The sequence below is a fragment of the Tympanuchus pallidicinctus genome, unplaced genomic scaffold, assembly GCF_026119805.1.
Source record: "Tympanuchus pallidicinctus isolate F22 unplaced genomic scaffold, pur_lepc_1.0 scaffold2, whole genome shotgun sequence".
NCBI classification, from domain to species: domain Eukaryota; kingdom Metazoa; phylum Chordata; class Aves; order Galliformes; family Phasianidae; genus Tympanuchus; species Tympanuchus pallidicinctus.
In genome coordinates, this window is record NW_026294721.1 from 52,563,142 (window position 1) to 52,579,200 (window position 16,059).

At 41.1% G+C, this 16,059-nt stretch overlaps 1 protein-coding gene across 3 annotated transcripts in view; it reads left to right on the forward strand.

The window, feature by feature from the left end:
- The window catches only part of SEC24B (SEC24 homolog B, COPII coat complex component), a 553,630-nt gene that overhangs the window by 38,081 nt on the left and 499,490 nt on the right, over nucleotides 1-16,059 (forward strand). For 2 of the 3 annotated variants that reach the window (XM_052681760.1, XM_052681763.1), the window contains 3 exons: nucleotides 108-200; nucleotides 1,508-1,611; nucleotides 2,219-5,154. In XM_052681760.1, the coding sequence (XP_052537720.1) occupies nucleotides 108-200; nucleotides 1,508-1,611; nucleotides 2,219-2,333 (312 nt within the window). In that variant the 3' untranslated portion in view covers nucleotides 2,334-5,154. Of the gene's footprint in view, nucleotides 1-107; nucleotides 201-1,507; nucleotides 1,612-2,218; nucleotides 5,155-16,059 lie in introns of those variants that run through there. The other variant, XM_052681762.1, reaches the window with a different exon arrangement.

The following is a 16,059-nucleotide window of genomic DNA, read 5'->3' on the forward strand; positions in this document are numbered from 1 at the left end:
TTGCATGAATAGTGTTTCCTGGTATTATTGTAATTACGTTACTACCTGTCTCCTTTTCTAAAATGTAGGTACTAACCTTTATTTAAACTGATTCTGATATCTTACAGAATTTTTATATTTGGATTGGAAAGAACTGTGATAACAACTTCATAAAAGATGTCCTCGGATATCCAAACTATGCGTCAATACCCCAGAGAATGGTAAGCATTTACTGATCTGTCCTGCTTAGTGCTTACATTTGGAATCTGTCAGTTTTTAATCATGCAATTGAGAATAAGATTATTTTTTTTTTTTATAACTCGTGTCTCACTTCTTGACAACTCCCTAGGATGCAGAAGTTGTCAAAAGCTTTTAAGGAAAGAATGTACATGTGTTCACTGAATGACAAAAATTATTCATTAACATTACTGCTTTTGGGACTTCTGTGGGATTATTTGTTTTTTTTTAATGCACGTGGGCTTACAAAAACAGTGTGAAATTTTGCAGATAACTTTTCTTGGACCTTTTTTTAAGGTATTCGAGTAAAGTTCTGAATGGAATTGTTGCATTTGTGATTTCTAAAAGCTAAATCTAAATGTGTTTTTGTGGAAGCGCATAGGAAGAAATTTGCTGCTCATAGAGCTTGAATAGCATGAAGGGAAAGAACAAATGAAATTGGAAGTTATGAGAACAGGTCAGAAAGATCGGTGAGCTTTAAGACTGCTATAAAATTGAATGCTTGTTAAGGGTTTTCTATTTTGTTCATATTAGCAACTTAAAATTGTTTCCTTGTATTATAACTGGTGGTAGAATTAGTTGACGTTGTTTTCAGGAAACAAAATGAGAGGATGGTTAAGAAAGTATCAGGTGGTTAGATAGCATTTATTTTAATGAAAAACGAGAGAAAAAAACTAACACGTGAGTGTTCATCTCTGCTTTTAAACTATATCCTTTACTCATTTACTACAAAGGCAGCAGCAGAACTGTTTTTAAATGTGTGGAGTTTTTCCACCGTATTAGTCATCTTACGTTGTATCAGAGCAGGAGGCAGTGTATTTATCTCAGTGAGTGACTCAAGCAAGCTGACGTTTTGTTTGGTTTTAGCTCATTCCCAATCAAATAGTCAGCTGTCATCTTTGCTTACGATTCAGATTTTGTTTCTCTGTGTTTTATTTCACCTCTCAGTAGTGCGAAAGGCAATTCAGAGGAACTTGGTCGACAGGGGAAGAAAGCAGGGAAAATGTGCAAGCAGCATTTTAAAAGGATTATTTCCTCAATGAGCTCACTTTCTAAAATCTTTGGCACTTCAAAGGCAACTTAGGTTAAAGGTGTGTTACGTCCTGTATAACAGATAAATGCCAAAATTCTGTACTTAAGCTGAAGAGAAAATACGGCTACGTAGTACGCAGTAATTTTGTAATAGAAATGGTGGCTATTTTGTCGTTGGGTCACGTTGTGAATTTCAGGATCTGTTTATTAAGATAATTTTGATAATAAATGAAAACTTCTTTCCATTTCTTTCAACCAGACGCAGCTTCCCGAGATAGATGCACTTTCTTCAGAAAGGACACGATCTTTCATATCCTGGCTTAGAGACAACAGACCTTTAAGTCCAGTTCTTCAAGTAATAAAGTAAGTATCTCATTTAGATATTGAGTAATTATTGGCGGGTTGCGTTTACAACTTGTTGTTGACAGCGATAAAAAGTTGGAGTATCTAGGTCAGAAGAAATTAAATACTGTCCCCTCTCCAGAGGATATGATGTTGTTGTCTAAAACCCCTTCACAATGGAAATATGTAAGTTCTGGTTTTAATCTGTGTCGAGTTTTAGTGTAATGTTTTCAGAGCTCATTGCCATCAACATAACTTGCAACTTGGAAAAACTAATTCATTTTTACGCTTCCGTTCTGACATTGCTATGAGACACTTGAAATATCGCCTGCTTTTCTCTCACGTTATCTGTTAAAAAGATCACAGAATTATAGGGGTTAAGGGGCCTCTAGAGATCGAGCCCAACCCCCTAAGACGCTGCTGCTTGACTGTATATTGCAGAATTGAGATCACTTCCCTAAGAGTTGTTTTTTAACTTTGGGTTATTTCTTCTGTAGTGCATTTAAGCTGAGTTTGAAATTCAAAAGAAGAGTTAGAAATGCAGTAGAACTTACGTCCCTATGTAAATTTACAGTAGATTTCAGTTTGCTCAATGTTAGGATTAAAAGACCTCCTTCTGTTCTTTCAGGGATGAAAATCCTGCCAAAACAGATTTTTTTCAGCATTTAATTGAAGATCGGACAGAAGCAGCTTTCTCTTATTACGAATTCTTACTGCATATTCAACAGCAGATTTGTAAGTGAACAAAAAATAGACCGGAAAAAAAGAACCCAGCTCCAGGTAGCATTGGCCGAGAGAAGCGTACGGGAAGCGGCAGAAGTGGGTGTTTGTTCTTCACGATATGTAGTAACCAGGACTGTTCTGGAAACTTTACAGCTGAAGTAGAAGTGTACGTTTCCAGAGGAATTTTCCAGATATACTTCAGTGTAAAAGTGCTAGGAGCAATGGAGCTGTTTCACTAGTAATCTTTGAATTGGTTTATACACGTTTCCAGTAGTGCAGCGGTATGGTGCTCTGTTTATTGCAAGCTGGTGAATTTATGTAGCTATGTGGGATATTTCCTAACGAAATGTACAATTAAGTAAAGCCTTTTTTCTTACGTTTGTTATGGTAGCCCTTCAAAATTCGAATTCTTAACCAAGATGTCAAAGGGCAGTGCTGTATGTTGGTTGTTTATATGAATTTCTTTTTAAAAGGAATGATTCGTATTTACTAGAGACTTCAGCAAATTCCCTGCGAAAGTTGTAGAATTTCACTAAAGTAAAATAATTGTAGAAATGAAATATATAATGTACATAAGTGTTACATTTGTAAAGAAAATGTAAAAATGTAACTAAAAAAAGACTTAGTTTAGTGTATGGAATTGTTGAGTGTTCAATGATGAATTGTTTCGGTCTCAAGTTGACTATTAAAACATGCTTAAAAAAAATCCGTGTAGAAAGAACACAACTTCTTGTTCCGTTTAATTTTTAGGCGAATTTATTTCTGATTGGCTTACTAATTAAAAATATTTTGCTTTATCGTGTCTTTTTTATATCTCTGCAAGTATCACGTTTTTGCAACTGAACTCTAACTGAACGACATGCCGTGGAGAACATGCTTACCACTTTTTCTTCACAGACATCCAAAACCGTGGAATGGTTTTAAACTGAGACAGGGGCAGTTTGGGTTAGATATGAGGAGGAAGTTTTTCACACGGGAGTGGTGACACACTGGAACATGTCGCCCAAGGAGGTTGTGGATGCCCCACCCCTGGAGGCATTCAAGGCCAGGCTGGATGTGGCTCTGGGCACCCTGGTCTGGTGGCTGGCGACTCTGCACACAGCAGAGGGTTGAAACTTGATGATCTTTGAGGTCCTTCTCAACCCAGGCCATTCTATGGTTTTCTAACCTGGAAGGGAGGAACAAACGTTGCATAATCTGAAATGAGCTATCAATACAATGGCTAAAGTTGCTGAAACTCTCCCTGTGTGTTAACCTAAAGACATATCTGTTAACCTTATTTATTTTTTGTAAACTGCTATAGTCTCGGTTCAGGCTTCTGTACTTTATTTTGTCTGCAATTAGAGTAAACAGAGGTAGTCACCCAGTCTGACCTGATGCAATTATTTCTGCTGTGATATAGAGAGGAAAAAACAAGGGAGGAGGAGAATAAATGAACTTGCAACAATGAAAGTGAAGGTATTAAAATGACTTTAAATTGCCAAATGACATAATTGTTTCATCTTTCTGAAGCTGTCTTCTTGTTAATGTTTTATCATATGGTGGAGTTTCAGATAGAATTAGCCCAGATTTCTAAGTTTTGATTCAAAGTTAGGATGGTGTGGTTTTCTTTTGGGTTGGTTTTGTTTGTTTTTTTTCTTTTGAGGTATAATAGAAATAATACACAAAGCATAGTCAATCATGCGTAGTAGTTGGAACTTTTTCGTTTGCTTAAGGAAATGTGACTAAAATGAAATAAGTATCCCAAGGTAATTGGTACGATTGCATTTTATTTTAAAGTGGTATTTTAAACTATTAACATGTTGCGTAACTACCGTATCCCCTGGAAACAGACCTTGAGTAGTCAAGAGAAAAAATGTACTAGCTATGGTTTGTAAATGCTTTAAAAGCTACACTACTTAAGCTGTTCAAGTGTTATTCTGCATGTTAGCACCAACTCACTGTTTGGAGGAAATACAATTTGTGTGTTGTCTTTAAATGTGTTTAAGTTGCCCAAAGATTACTTGACAAAAAAAATCTGTTTAGTAAATGATCATGTAATAAATGTCTGTGGCAATGCTGAATGTTGTTTCTAAGTCAGACCACAAGGATTTCAGTACCAACGTGCTTCTTCGTAGACGACTTTGCAGTAATGAAGGCTATTTGCTGAAGAGTGGAGCATTTCAAATATCACTTGTAATTGCAAAGAGGATAAGAACATCTTTAGGTTGAAATGCCTCATGATATCTGCTTTTCATTTGTATATGTAATCACTTCTGTGGAATCACAAGGTAAAGTTCCAGCCGGAAGAGAGTAATGTAAAGACAGGCTATTGGACCCATGTCATTCTGAGGCAATTAACATGCTTGTTACATGAAAGTTGATGGCCTGTAGATATAATTTCAAGTACTGAAACGCATTACTGCAGCTGTTCAGCTCTTAGATGCCAAGGTCAAGCAAAGCATCAGATTATGTTCACCTCACTTGTTCAAACACTGACTGTTCTATGTTTTTTTCCCCTTTATTTTAAATTTTTGGGTGGTTCTATTTGCTCGCGTGTCGCTGGCTCCTCTGTCACCGTCATGAGGATGGGAAGAGTTTTGCTGCAGTTCTGGAAGGAGAGGTCGGAGCACTCATGGACGGCTCGGGAGGGCAGAGCTTGGCACTGGTCACACTCACTCTTGGTGTGCTCTGGTGCCACATTCTCCAGCTCATTTTCATGCCGTGAGCTGCGATGGAGATCATGTACTACGGAGATGCTCAGGTGTTACTGTGACGGTGAGCAGGTGTATAAGCACATGTTTAAGTGTATTTGTATGCTGTGCTTTTGAGCAATAAAGAAGCTACCTCGGGGGTAAATCAGCCACTCTGAAATGTGTCGTTTTTGCTGTAATTTTTCTGTGAGGGAGCAAATTGCTATCATCAAGAGCAAGGATCCTCACCCGCCCCTTTTCCAGCTCAGCAGCCGGTCGAAATCCTCACCTTCTTTGATGGCTCTGATTAGCCGTTATGCTTTCTGTATAATATGTATAGAAATCATTCGTAATTTTATCGAGTTCCCTTTTTAGATACATGAGTTGATTTTCATAGCATAACTTTTTCTTTCTGAGAAGCACGGACACAGTTCTTCAGGCTGAGCGAAGCGCGTTTTGTTTTTTGGGCAGGCCTTATAATTGCTGCACAGAATTTTGTTCCCAGAAGGATGTGATTTGCGTTGGTAGAGTCACAGATTTGTAATGCCACAGTTATTTGGCGCGTGCTGAAACTTTGTGGCTGCCAGCTGTTTTGCTTCCTCCTGGCTTGCGTGTGTTAACTCCGTGCTCAGAGAAATGCTCTGCTTCCACTGCTCTTGGAGTGTTCCTGTTACTGAAGAGTTCCTGTTACTGTATCGTTATGGAGAACAGATGTGTTAGCACAATCAAGCGGACAATTGCCATTTTTTATTGGCTGTTGACAAACAGTCTGAGTCATAAAACACTACAAGGAATGATTTTTTAATTATTTTTTAAATACAGTCAAGTTCGATACCAGTTTGACACTGCAGAGAAACTCAGATGGATTTGCATTGTGCAGCCATTCACCTACATGAGATTTCCAATTTAGTTCATGCTGTGGATATCTGTACCAGGCTGCTTGCAGGCCCCAGGGTTTTCAGCTGCTGTTGAAAACAAAGCCTGAGTTATGAGTTGCCTGTAGCTTTGTAAAACCAGGTTCCCTTGCAGTTGTACAGTCCCCTTTACCAAAACTGTTTTTGTGCTGCATGGAGTTGCTGGTATGGCGACAGCGTCTCCTGCGAGGGGCAGGCAGGAGACTCCGTCACGAGAGAGTAAGGAGAGAACTGCAATGGGAAGGCTGTTTTTTACAAAGCAGGAGTTCTGTTCAACGTCATTAATTCAGCATGTGTCATGCTTTTACGTGTGGGATTCTCTTAATTGTACATCCACGCCATAACAGTCGCATGTAAGCTACAAGATGGGTTTGCGAGCGTGCCCGTGAAAAGTGCTACAGATTTGTTTTCCTTCCATGTTAGGAAATGGTGTATGCGTGTTGCTGAGGAAAGGATTCTTCCTATTGCAAACTGCAGCCAGGTGGGGAGCCACTGGCTTTGGTTACCTGCAGAAAGCAAGGCAGTGAGTAGTTTTGGTTTTGTTGTTCCCAGTGTCACCTCTGTCTGTCAGAAATGCTTCTTTTAGTGTTCTCAGCTGACAAACTATTGGCTATCACACTCTTCAATCTGTCCCTAACTTTGTCTTGCCCTTCCTGTGAATGACTTCTGGATACTTGTGTTTTCTCCTACATTGTCATCACCCTTTTAGTGTTACTCATTTCCAGTCTGTCCTTTGTTTTTAAGCAGTGTGGGAATCATCAATCTAGATGCATTGAATAGCCACAGGAGAACTTAAAATAGGTTTTTTCTTTTTTTCCTTGCTCTGTTGTTTCCTTTTGTCCCCTCCCAAGATTGTCCAGCAAGCTAGCAACTCTAGGACATCACAGGCAGCTACGTAAGAAGCGGGTCTTGATGACTGTCTTGTGTGGTTGAGTATTCCGCTTAAACGCGCTTTGTCCCTGCTGTGTATTTGCAGCCTAAATGGATCCCGTGGAAACGGAGGTATAATTGAAGCTGAAAGCTTTCCACTTCTTTTCCTTTTCTTTCTATGACATAAATTTGCTTGATGATCCAAACCTTGTTTTCCAATTCAGAAACCTTGTGCTTTAACTGGAGCATCTCACCAACATCACACGCTGTTCCTTCCAGCACTTTGGCCAAGGCTTTTTTCTGTACCTGTGAAAAGACTGATTAACTCAAAACCTTACAGAATATCTGCAAAATTGCTCTGCAAATGCCTCAGAAGCGCTGAAGATTTACTACAAATCACTGCCAGAGTGCTAATACTTAGGGCTGTTTACAAATGTAGCGCGTGTGTTAGCATTAGTCTCTTCTCATTATGCTTTTCTTTTTTTTTTTTTTTACTTCTTTCTTTATGTTCTTTTTATGTATTAAAATCTCTTGTGGCACTGGAGAGAAAGCAAACAGTATGCATGTTCTCAGCACCCTCTGCCTGAAGGGAAAGGAGCTAAAGGAGAGTTAATGTAATTGTTAGAGCCAGAGTCGATTGCTCCAGGATCTTTTCCAGCGTGGCGACATACTGCAAGTTAGTAGCAGAGATAATTTCTCATTGATTGCTGGCTGGCAGCAGGCTTACTGCAATCAGGTGGGAAGGCAGTAAGCTCTTCCAAGCCTGGAGGTGTTTCACAGTCTTGTTGCAATACAGCATTCATTATGAGATGCCTCTGTTTAAGGGCATCTAACACCAGCACTGGCTCTGGGTTGACTCCCTTCTGCTTTCCGGTAAGATGAAAGGGAGAGACAGGCTCTCTCCCAAGCTAAATGTCCTAAGCCGGGGCAGTGAGCCCTATGAACAGTTAAGGCCTTTGTTCTCTGAGCTGGAAAGGGAAAGCTAGGAATATGACAGCTCTCAGTCCTGCCAGTTACTTGCTGTGACCTTTTCCGTCCTCGTCTGACTCGCACATCCCGGATCATCTCAGCACTGCACCTGAAAGTGCAGACATTGCCATCTGCAGAGTGCTTTGTGTCTGCCAGACTGACTGCTGCTTCCTGTGGTGTGGAAATATCGACGTGCTCTATAAATGTGCAGCTGTGCATCACTTGTAACTGATTGAGTATATGAGTAATTTGTGGTACTTTTGCTGTGAGGATAGATGGCTCACAGGGAAGGGAACAAGGACGTGAAATCCAGGATTCCCAAGGGTTGGGGAGCTGTGGGTTATGACTCTGAAAGTCGAGTTTGTGTCTGGTAAGCGATTCCCTCCTATTAGAGTGGCTTTATCTGCTATAACACAATAGCTAAAGAAGACAATAGAAAACAAAAGTGAACATTGATTGGCCACTTGTCTGCTTAAGATTTTATCTCTTCTTTTTGGTCCATGAACCAATTGATGTGCGCCTGGCTGGCTGGGTGAGCAGTCCCATGCTCTGCACGGCCATATCAAGTGTCAGCTGGCAGTGTGTGGTAAACAGTGTTGTGCCAGCGTGATGGTGCACAACCTTCTGCTGCTGGCGAGGGAACGTGTAGTGCTCCCTTCAATGAGGAAAGAAACGTTTCACTGTGAAAACAGGGAACTCGCGCTTTTAGAAGCTGCATGCATCACTGTAAGCAGACGGTGGCTAATTCTGTCTCAGAGGGGATTTTAATTAGTCAGAGATTTCCTCCCGTATGAAAGAGAGAACTCTTTATTTCCCGTGAATGAAAGCCACCACAGATCACCATAGACCGGGTTCTTCAGGAAAGCATGGCTATGTCCCATAAGAGGCACATGTGGTCCATGGGCAAAGGCAGAAGGCTTTACCTATGAGAAGGACTCAAAGGGCACCCCAATGCAGAATTAAAGACAATCAACTTACTGCTGCCAGGCTACAAGAAGCAGTACGAAGTTCTAGGAGGAAGAGGAATGTCGGAGGCCATCAACTGCATTGCGCCTATGCCCTCCAACCCGTTTGCTGGACTCTTGGGAATGGGTGGCCGACCCCAGGAGAATGGCAGCATTTCAGCTGGCACATGGTTGTTATCTTGATATGCTCCTCTGTATCTTCTGCTGCAGCTCACTATGAACTGCAGTTGCTTCCAAAGAGGAGCCCAGAAATGATTAATGGAAAACATTCTGCCTGCCTTCATTCTGCATTTGCTCCTTTCCTATTGCATTGCCACTTGCTGGCCTTGTCTACGCAGCTCTGCCGAGTTTCAACTCCCACCAGTAGCATTTTCCTTTTCCCTTTACGGTCTGTGCATTTTATGCTTTAAAACACGAATGCCTTCCAAGAAATGGTGTGCTTCCACATTAAAGTTATACTGTAGCATTTAGTTGTGGTTCATATTCATCGTGGAAATTAGATTTTTAAGATGCTGCTTTTCCTCGGGACCAAGCTTTTGCAGACACTTTCTCACTATGTCAAACAGATTAAATTATTCACAGATTAAATTATTGACAGATTAAATTTCACAGATTAAATTATTTAGTCTGACTAAATATCGTTGCTTCAGGTACCTACTGCTTTCAGAGGCTGCATAAATGCTGAAAGAACTGTTATGCACTTCTAAAAATTTATTTATTGCAGTCCACGTGCAATACTACAGCAACTTTGCAGAATACTTCTCATTTCTCATTAAGCTGCCAACTGGTTTGGAAGGCTTGGCTCTTTGTTATTAATGCATGGAGAAGTGTTTTCATGCACCTGGGTGCCCAAGCACTGCATACAGACCTCATGTCACCCGAAATCCATGAACACTGCCTGCATGTGGTACAAGATGCTGAGGAGAGCTGAGGACCAAGGTTCTTTTCTTACAAGCTTATCTCCTTTGAGTGCTGCAGAGCAGTGTGAAGATAAAAGCTTACTGCTTTTTAAAGATATGGCTGCTTAAAATGGCAGTAAAGTGGCCTCTTCCTGGATAACGCCAATTAAAGCCTTTACATCATTTTATTTTTTTTTTTAAATAAAAACAGCCTCTTTTACTATCTTTTACCTCTTTCAACAGCCACTTTTACTCCTCACCTCTTTTAATACTGTTGAAACTGGGAAAAGACATTTCTATTGAGAAGAAATGCATAGACATCACAGAATAGCTTGGGCTGGAAGAGACACCAAGGATCATCAAGTTTCACCTTCCCGTGCCGCAGGCAGGGCCACCAACCTCCAAATCTGATACTAGACCAGATTGCCCAGGGCCCCATCCAACATGGCCTTGAAGATCTCCAGAGATGGGGCATCCGCAGCACCCTGTTCCAGCACCTCGCTACTCTCTTTGTGAACAATTTTCCCACGACCTGATGTAAGCTTTTCCTCCTTGAGCTTAACGCAATTCCCCCTTGTCCCTTCTCTACTGAAATTAAAAGTGGATTCCTCTCCTGTTTATAATCTCCTTTTAAACGAGGTCACCCCACAGCTTTCTCATCTTCATGCTGAACAAGCCCAGCTCCCTCAGCCTGTCTTTGTAGGGGAGGTGCTCCAGCCCTCTGATCATCTTCACAGCCCTCCTCTGGACCCTCTCCAACAGCTCCCTGTCTTTCTTGTACTGGGGACCCCAGACCTGGACGCAGTACTTCAGATGGGACCTCACGAGGGCAGAGTAGAGAGGGACAATCACCGTCCTGTCCCTGCTGGCCACCCCTCTTCTGATGGAGCCCAGGATACATTGGCCTTCAGAGCTGCGGGAGCAACAACTGCTTTGAAAATGCTGTTCCTGAAGCGTCTCTTTACACGCTGGGATGCGTGATGGAAGCCTCCTCCTCGCTCAGCACGCACTGCTTTGCGCTGAGAGCGTCGAGGTGAGGAGCAGGGGTGTGGGAGCAGCTTTGCCTGCAGGTGTGAGCCGGCTCAGTGCTCACGTGTGCATGGGGAGAGCTTGCTCCTTTTGCTTCATGTACTGCAAAAATGAGAACTGTATTTTTGGAGCAGTCTCATAAAAAATTTTCTTTAAGAAAATAATCAGGTGCTCTTCCTTTGATGTTCTGAATGGGGTTTTTGCAGCGTGTTTTGGTGTATGTGCAAGGAAGCGGCAAGAAAAACTGGGCAGAACCAGAGCACCCGGATGGCTGGGATGGTAACGTGGCACCCTGCTTTCTATGCTCCTTGGCTTCTGGCGATGGGGTGAGGCCGGGGCTCCTCGCCAGCCTTTCCCTGGCTTCCTGCTTCGAAGCCTGGCAGCACAGGTTGCCTTGTGTGCTGCAAACAGAGCTTTCCTCTGAGGGAGCGAGAGCCGCTGCTGCTGGGTGGTGCAGCTCTCAGCTGCAGCTGCTGCCTGTGTCACTGACACATTTTGTTTGTATTTATTGCATTAGTTCGAGAGAGGGTAGTTGGAATTCCTTTCCCCCTTCTTATTCTTTTTATTTCTCAGCGTAGGTGAATGTGCTGATAGCAGCCTCTGTACACTCTTTTGTGACCATCCTCCTTGTCATAGTTCACAGTTCCCTAAAGCTGTCTTATCGCCATAGGAGAAAAGAGAAGGAGCTAAGCTCTCACTCAGTGCATGTTGCACATAGAGTGAGTGTCCCCTTCACACAGAGGGTGGTGATGCACTGGAACAGGTTGCCCAAGGAGGTTGAAGTTGTGGATGCCCCATCTCTGGAGGCATTCAAGGCCAAGCTGGATGTGGCTCTGGGCAGCCTAGTCTGGTGGCTGCCAACATTGCACATAGCAGGGGGTTTGAAACTTTATGCTCATCGTTGTCCTTTTCAACCCAGGCCATTCTATGGTTCTATGATTAGTGCTACAGGGTGGTGATGAGGATGAATAATCATGCAGAGGACCCCAAATCACTCTCTGATTAGCCTTTTTTTTTTTTTTTTTTTTTTTTTTTAAATCAACAGCTGAATCTGTAGTCATTGAAGCTAGGAACCCTTTATTGCTTCCCATGTATGAGTAAGTTTAAAATATCTCGTTGCACAACTTTTATGACACATTTCACCTTCTTCCTTATTGTGTGCCCTCCCTGTGGACAGAAAGAAAAGACTCGGCTCAGCTGAGCACTGTGGGCCAGCACTAAGAGGGCCAGCCTGGACTCAGAGAGCCCACTTGCATATGCAGGAAGGGAAATATCCTTCAAACACAGCCTCTCCTTCACTATGTGCGATTCTGAGTACAGTATTCTTTTTTTCCCCAAGTAAATAATACAACTATTCACTAAGATGGAGATCAGCTTATTGACCACAGAAGTGCCGAAGTGCCTTTTTTTTTTTGCCTATAGCTTTCCCAAAGGAGCCATGCAAATGGTATCAAATCGAGGAAGCACTGAGCTGAGAGAGATCATAGCCTTCGAAGTATTTAGAGAAGCCTCCCACTCCGTTTGCCATGCTCAGAAACAGCATGAAGCACAGAAAAAGTAGGAGTAAGATGTCAGTTTTCTTGCTGGAAGAAGATCAGTGTGGAATTCCACAGGGATGCGTTCATTCATGATGTGAGAAAGAGAACGAACACTGAAGTGACACAGTTTGCTAGGTTATTCACCATAACGAAGGCAAGGGTAACGACCAAAAAGATACAGAGGGCTTTTTCGGGGACTAGCGGCAAAGTAGCAGAACAAGTTAAGTTCCATGTCGATATACACAGTGTGATGAACACAGGAAGAAAAATGATGGCAGCTTAGTACATGTAATAGTATCTATGGAATTAGCTCTTACACTGAGAGCCTTGTTACTGGGTAGTGTTAGAAAGAATTATACAATATTTTTTTTCTATTTCCTTTGTATTCAAACCCTAAATATGTTATTAAAAGAAAAAGAAAAAAAAAGTAAAATAAAGAGAAGGCAGCCGAGGGCACTTGTTAGCCATTATATATACATCTGCCACTTGATTTTCAGTTTGAATGCTGTGTACAGACTCTCTGCACCTTAAGGCAGTACAGTAAAATGTAACGGTGCAGAGAAAGCATAGCAAAAGTCAGTAAGATTTAAAGAAAAGTGGTGAGGATAAAGGGAAGGCGGTACAGACTTCGTGCATGTATGCAGGGAAATTCGACTATGAAAAATGGGGAAGAGGAGCTGCAGATGAAATATATAAATGATAAGGTGCCTGCACTCCTATGCCTGTGCAGGGGTATCCGTAAATGACCAACCAAAATCATGCTAGCTTTTAAACAGCACTAAACTCGCTTGATTTTTTGTTGACACCACTGTCTCTACACTTACCAAATACACTTGTATATAAAAATACTTGCATACTGAAGCCATGTTTCTTTTCATGAAGGAAAACGAGGCTTTTCTTTGCACAAACATCATCCTTGAACACCCTCATATAACTTCTATTGAAGTTACTGTACATCTTTGAAATTCTGGGGAAATGATAAGCAAGTGGCACTGAACTGAATAACAAGGGAAGTTTTATACATCTGTAAGTCAGAAGTCAATAGCTTGGCACCCCCTTGGGCCTAATTTCTTGGATTTTGATAAGTCAATTATATTCAGTTAGTAGATTTACTCCCTCTACTGTTACATAATTAACACACTATGTCACTCTGTCGCATCCATTTATTTCCTATTTGATTTGTTTCTTTCTCACTTTTCAGACCACTCTGCCCTTATTGATCCACAATGAGTTGGAGAAAAAGTGAGACAAAGTTACAAATGTGCTTTCTAAGGTTTGTTTTGTTTTGTTTTGTTTTTTGTTTTAGTGGGATACTCATACAGATTCTTTATTAGAAAATGTAATTTTAGTCAGCACGGAATGCGTGCAAGCCCCTGAAATGCACAGGTTTACTACTGCTTAGACTTAGAGCACTCTTTACCTTCAGCTGAGGAAACTATACACTTTTAACTAGGAATGGTCAAGAGTTATTTTCAGGAGTGGTGGAAGAGGTGCTGGTTCAGAGAAAAACAGTATTGTGCTGGTTTTTATTTTGCTTGGTTTGCAAAATCTCTGATTTAGGTATGGTTCAATATGGCAGCATTTGCCACAATTGCCAATTGCGTGGACGTGCTTAGCTTGTTGTGGCAGCAATTGCTCTTAGAAATCTCCATCCATCTTTCCAGTCCATACCAGTATTTTATTTTGCCATAACAAAGATTTTGTTGAGTATATTTGCTTTTGTGTTGTTCAGTGACCAGTGCATGATGATTTTTCTTTGGCAACATGTTCCGTTTGACTGGGATAATTTCTAAAGCGGCACCATGCTTTGTACTTACTGTGACCCTTTGGTAATGGGTTGGTTGGACTAAACCATTGATATGTCCATTGCAAGACCGATTGCTGTTTGTACTATTGTATTTGTGAATCGAAGGTTATGGTTAGTACTGCGGTGAAGGGACCAGAAATTAAGTTCTGCGGCAGCTACAAATCAGAACCGGGTCACCTATAACAGCAGTTTTTCCCTCAGCTTCCCAGTTCTGCCTCTACATCTTGCATAACTTCAAATGTAGATTCCGCAAACATGAAAAGAAGCTCTTCTGGGTCTTTTGAATCCAATTCTGTTTTGAACTTATCTATTTACATAGTTTTCCAGCTTTGTCAGCCATTCTTTAATGGGGAAAAATTGAAAAGTGGGGAAACTACTGTTTATTCATAGTAAATCTATTAATATAACTCTTATTCGGCTACATTGTCTACTTAAGCAAACATGTGTTATCAGGAAGCTTTACGATAAGTAAGATACAAATAGGCTGAGCAGTAGGGGGGAGAGGACAACCTTTTATGTGTAGCTGTTTACATACATGTTTGGAAAACCGGAGGTTTAAGAGTGTGTAAATGATAAGGGTGTTTGATTCACTGTGTATTAATAAACCCAAGTAACCTAATCTGTCCACTTCTTTAAAGAAAATAGTCAAGTAATTTGAATAAAGCCTGCTACTTAAATTGCCGTTGAATTTACCAGCGGAGTCTGCAACAAACTAAAATCAGCTCAGGAATGCTAGAAATGTTTTACATTTTTCATGAAAATCTTCTAAACCAACTACATTAGATGCTCTTGTATTTTTGGTTTAAGTTGTAGTGTCTCAGTGGTTTTGGGTTTCCTGGCATAAATGAAAAATGTACAGACAGGGACAATGTAGTCTACTTTATTTACATAAATATGTTACAGTACTGCCTTTAGAAACCTCTTTTTATTTGTCCAAGCCATATCTTCAAAGGATGTTCAGAAGCGAGTACTTTACATGTCTTCCAAAGTTGTTTTTTTTTTAGGAATCAGACGAAGGGTGAAAGCGGTCACAGCTAATGGTCTTCTATAGGCAGAAGGGTTGCAGTGCAGCCTAGGCACTGGAACTGTTTAACAGCTCTCTAATATAGATCCGGAGAACGGACTCCTGCCGAGGACTGACTGCTTTCTCTGAGGAGGGTTCCACACACATTTCATGGATGGCAATTCTGTCTTAAATGTCCTTACTTCTAAACAGTGCTTCTTGCACCCCTTGCTGTGCCAGTGCAACTCATTCCACAGCTTAGTAGGAAAGTGAAGTGGGAAATGATACCTTTTTTTTTAAAAAAAAAAAAAAGCCAAAATCATAATATTTTTTTCAGTGGCAACACTTATCCTCAAAGTACATAGAGACCAAGATCATGTTAACCTAAATAATTTATCTCTGCTACATTATTTAAAAATACAGTATTTTCAAATGATAGAAGCATACATTAGATTCCTATTTTTAGGTAAAATTGTTATTTTAAGTGAAGCCATATTTCCATTTCCATAAATTTGAGATAGACATTCAGAAATGTTTTCTAACCTACTGTAGTCAATTCTGTTGGAAATAGATTCAGATCGTTTTCTTGTTTACTCTCCTTTTAATGGAAATGTTAGGTATAGTTATGCAGATCAATTAACGAGGTAGAAAGTGAAGCGTTCTGAGTAACAACACCATTATTGTAGTGGAAATCACTGCAGCAGCAAACATCCTAAATCACAGCTCCAAGCAGTGATTGAGCACCTGGTGGGAAGGCAGGGCCATCCCGGGGAAGCTCAGGTGCATGCAATGTTCCTGAGTGAGCAGAAGGGTGGAGCCAGGATCCACCCCTTCCCAGACCTCATTTAAGGGTTGGCAGCGCAGAGTAAGTTACTGTTAGGGATCTTTCCTTTGTTTCTGTGTCTGCTGCTGTTGTGTTTGAGCAAATCCTCGCTTGTGGCACCCTGTGACCTTGTTGCTCTGTTGTCATTGCTGCATTTTTCCATCGTGTTACACTTAAATTTTTTTCTTATTGGCCATTTGCAGTTGCTGCGGAAGTTCTTCTGGCTTACTGTGTACTTTAAGGATGCTTCACTTTGT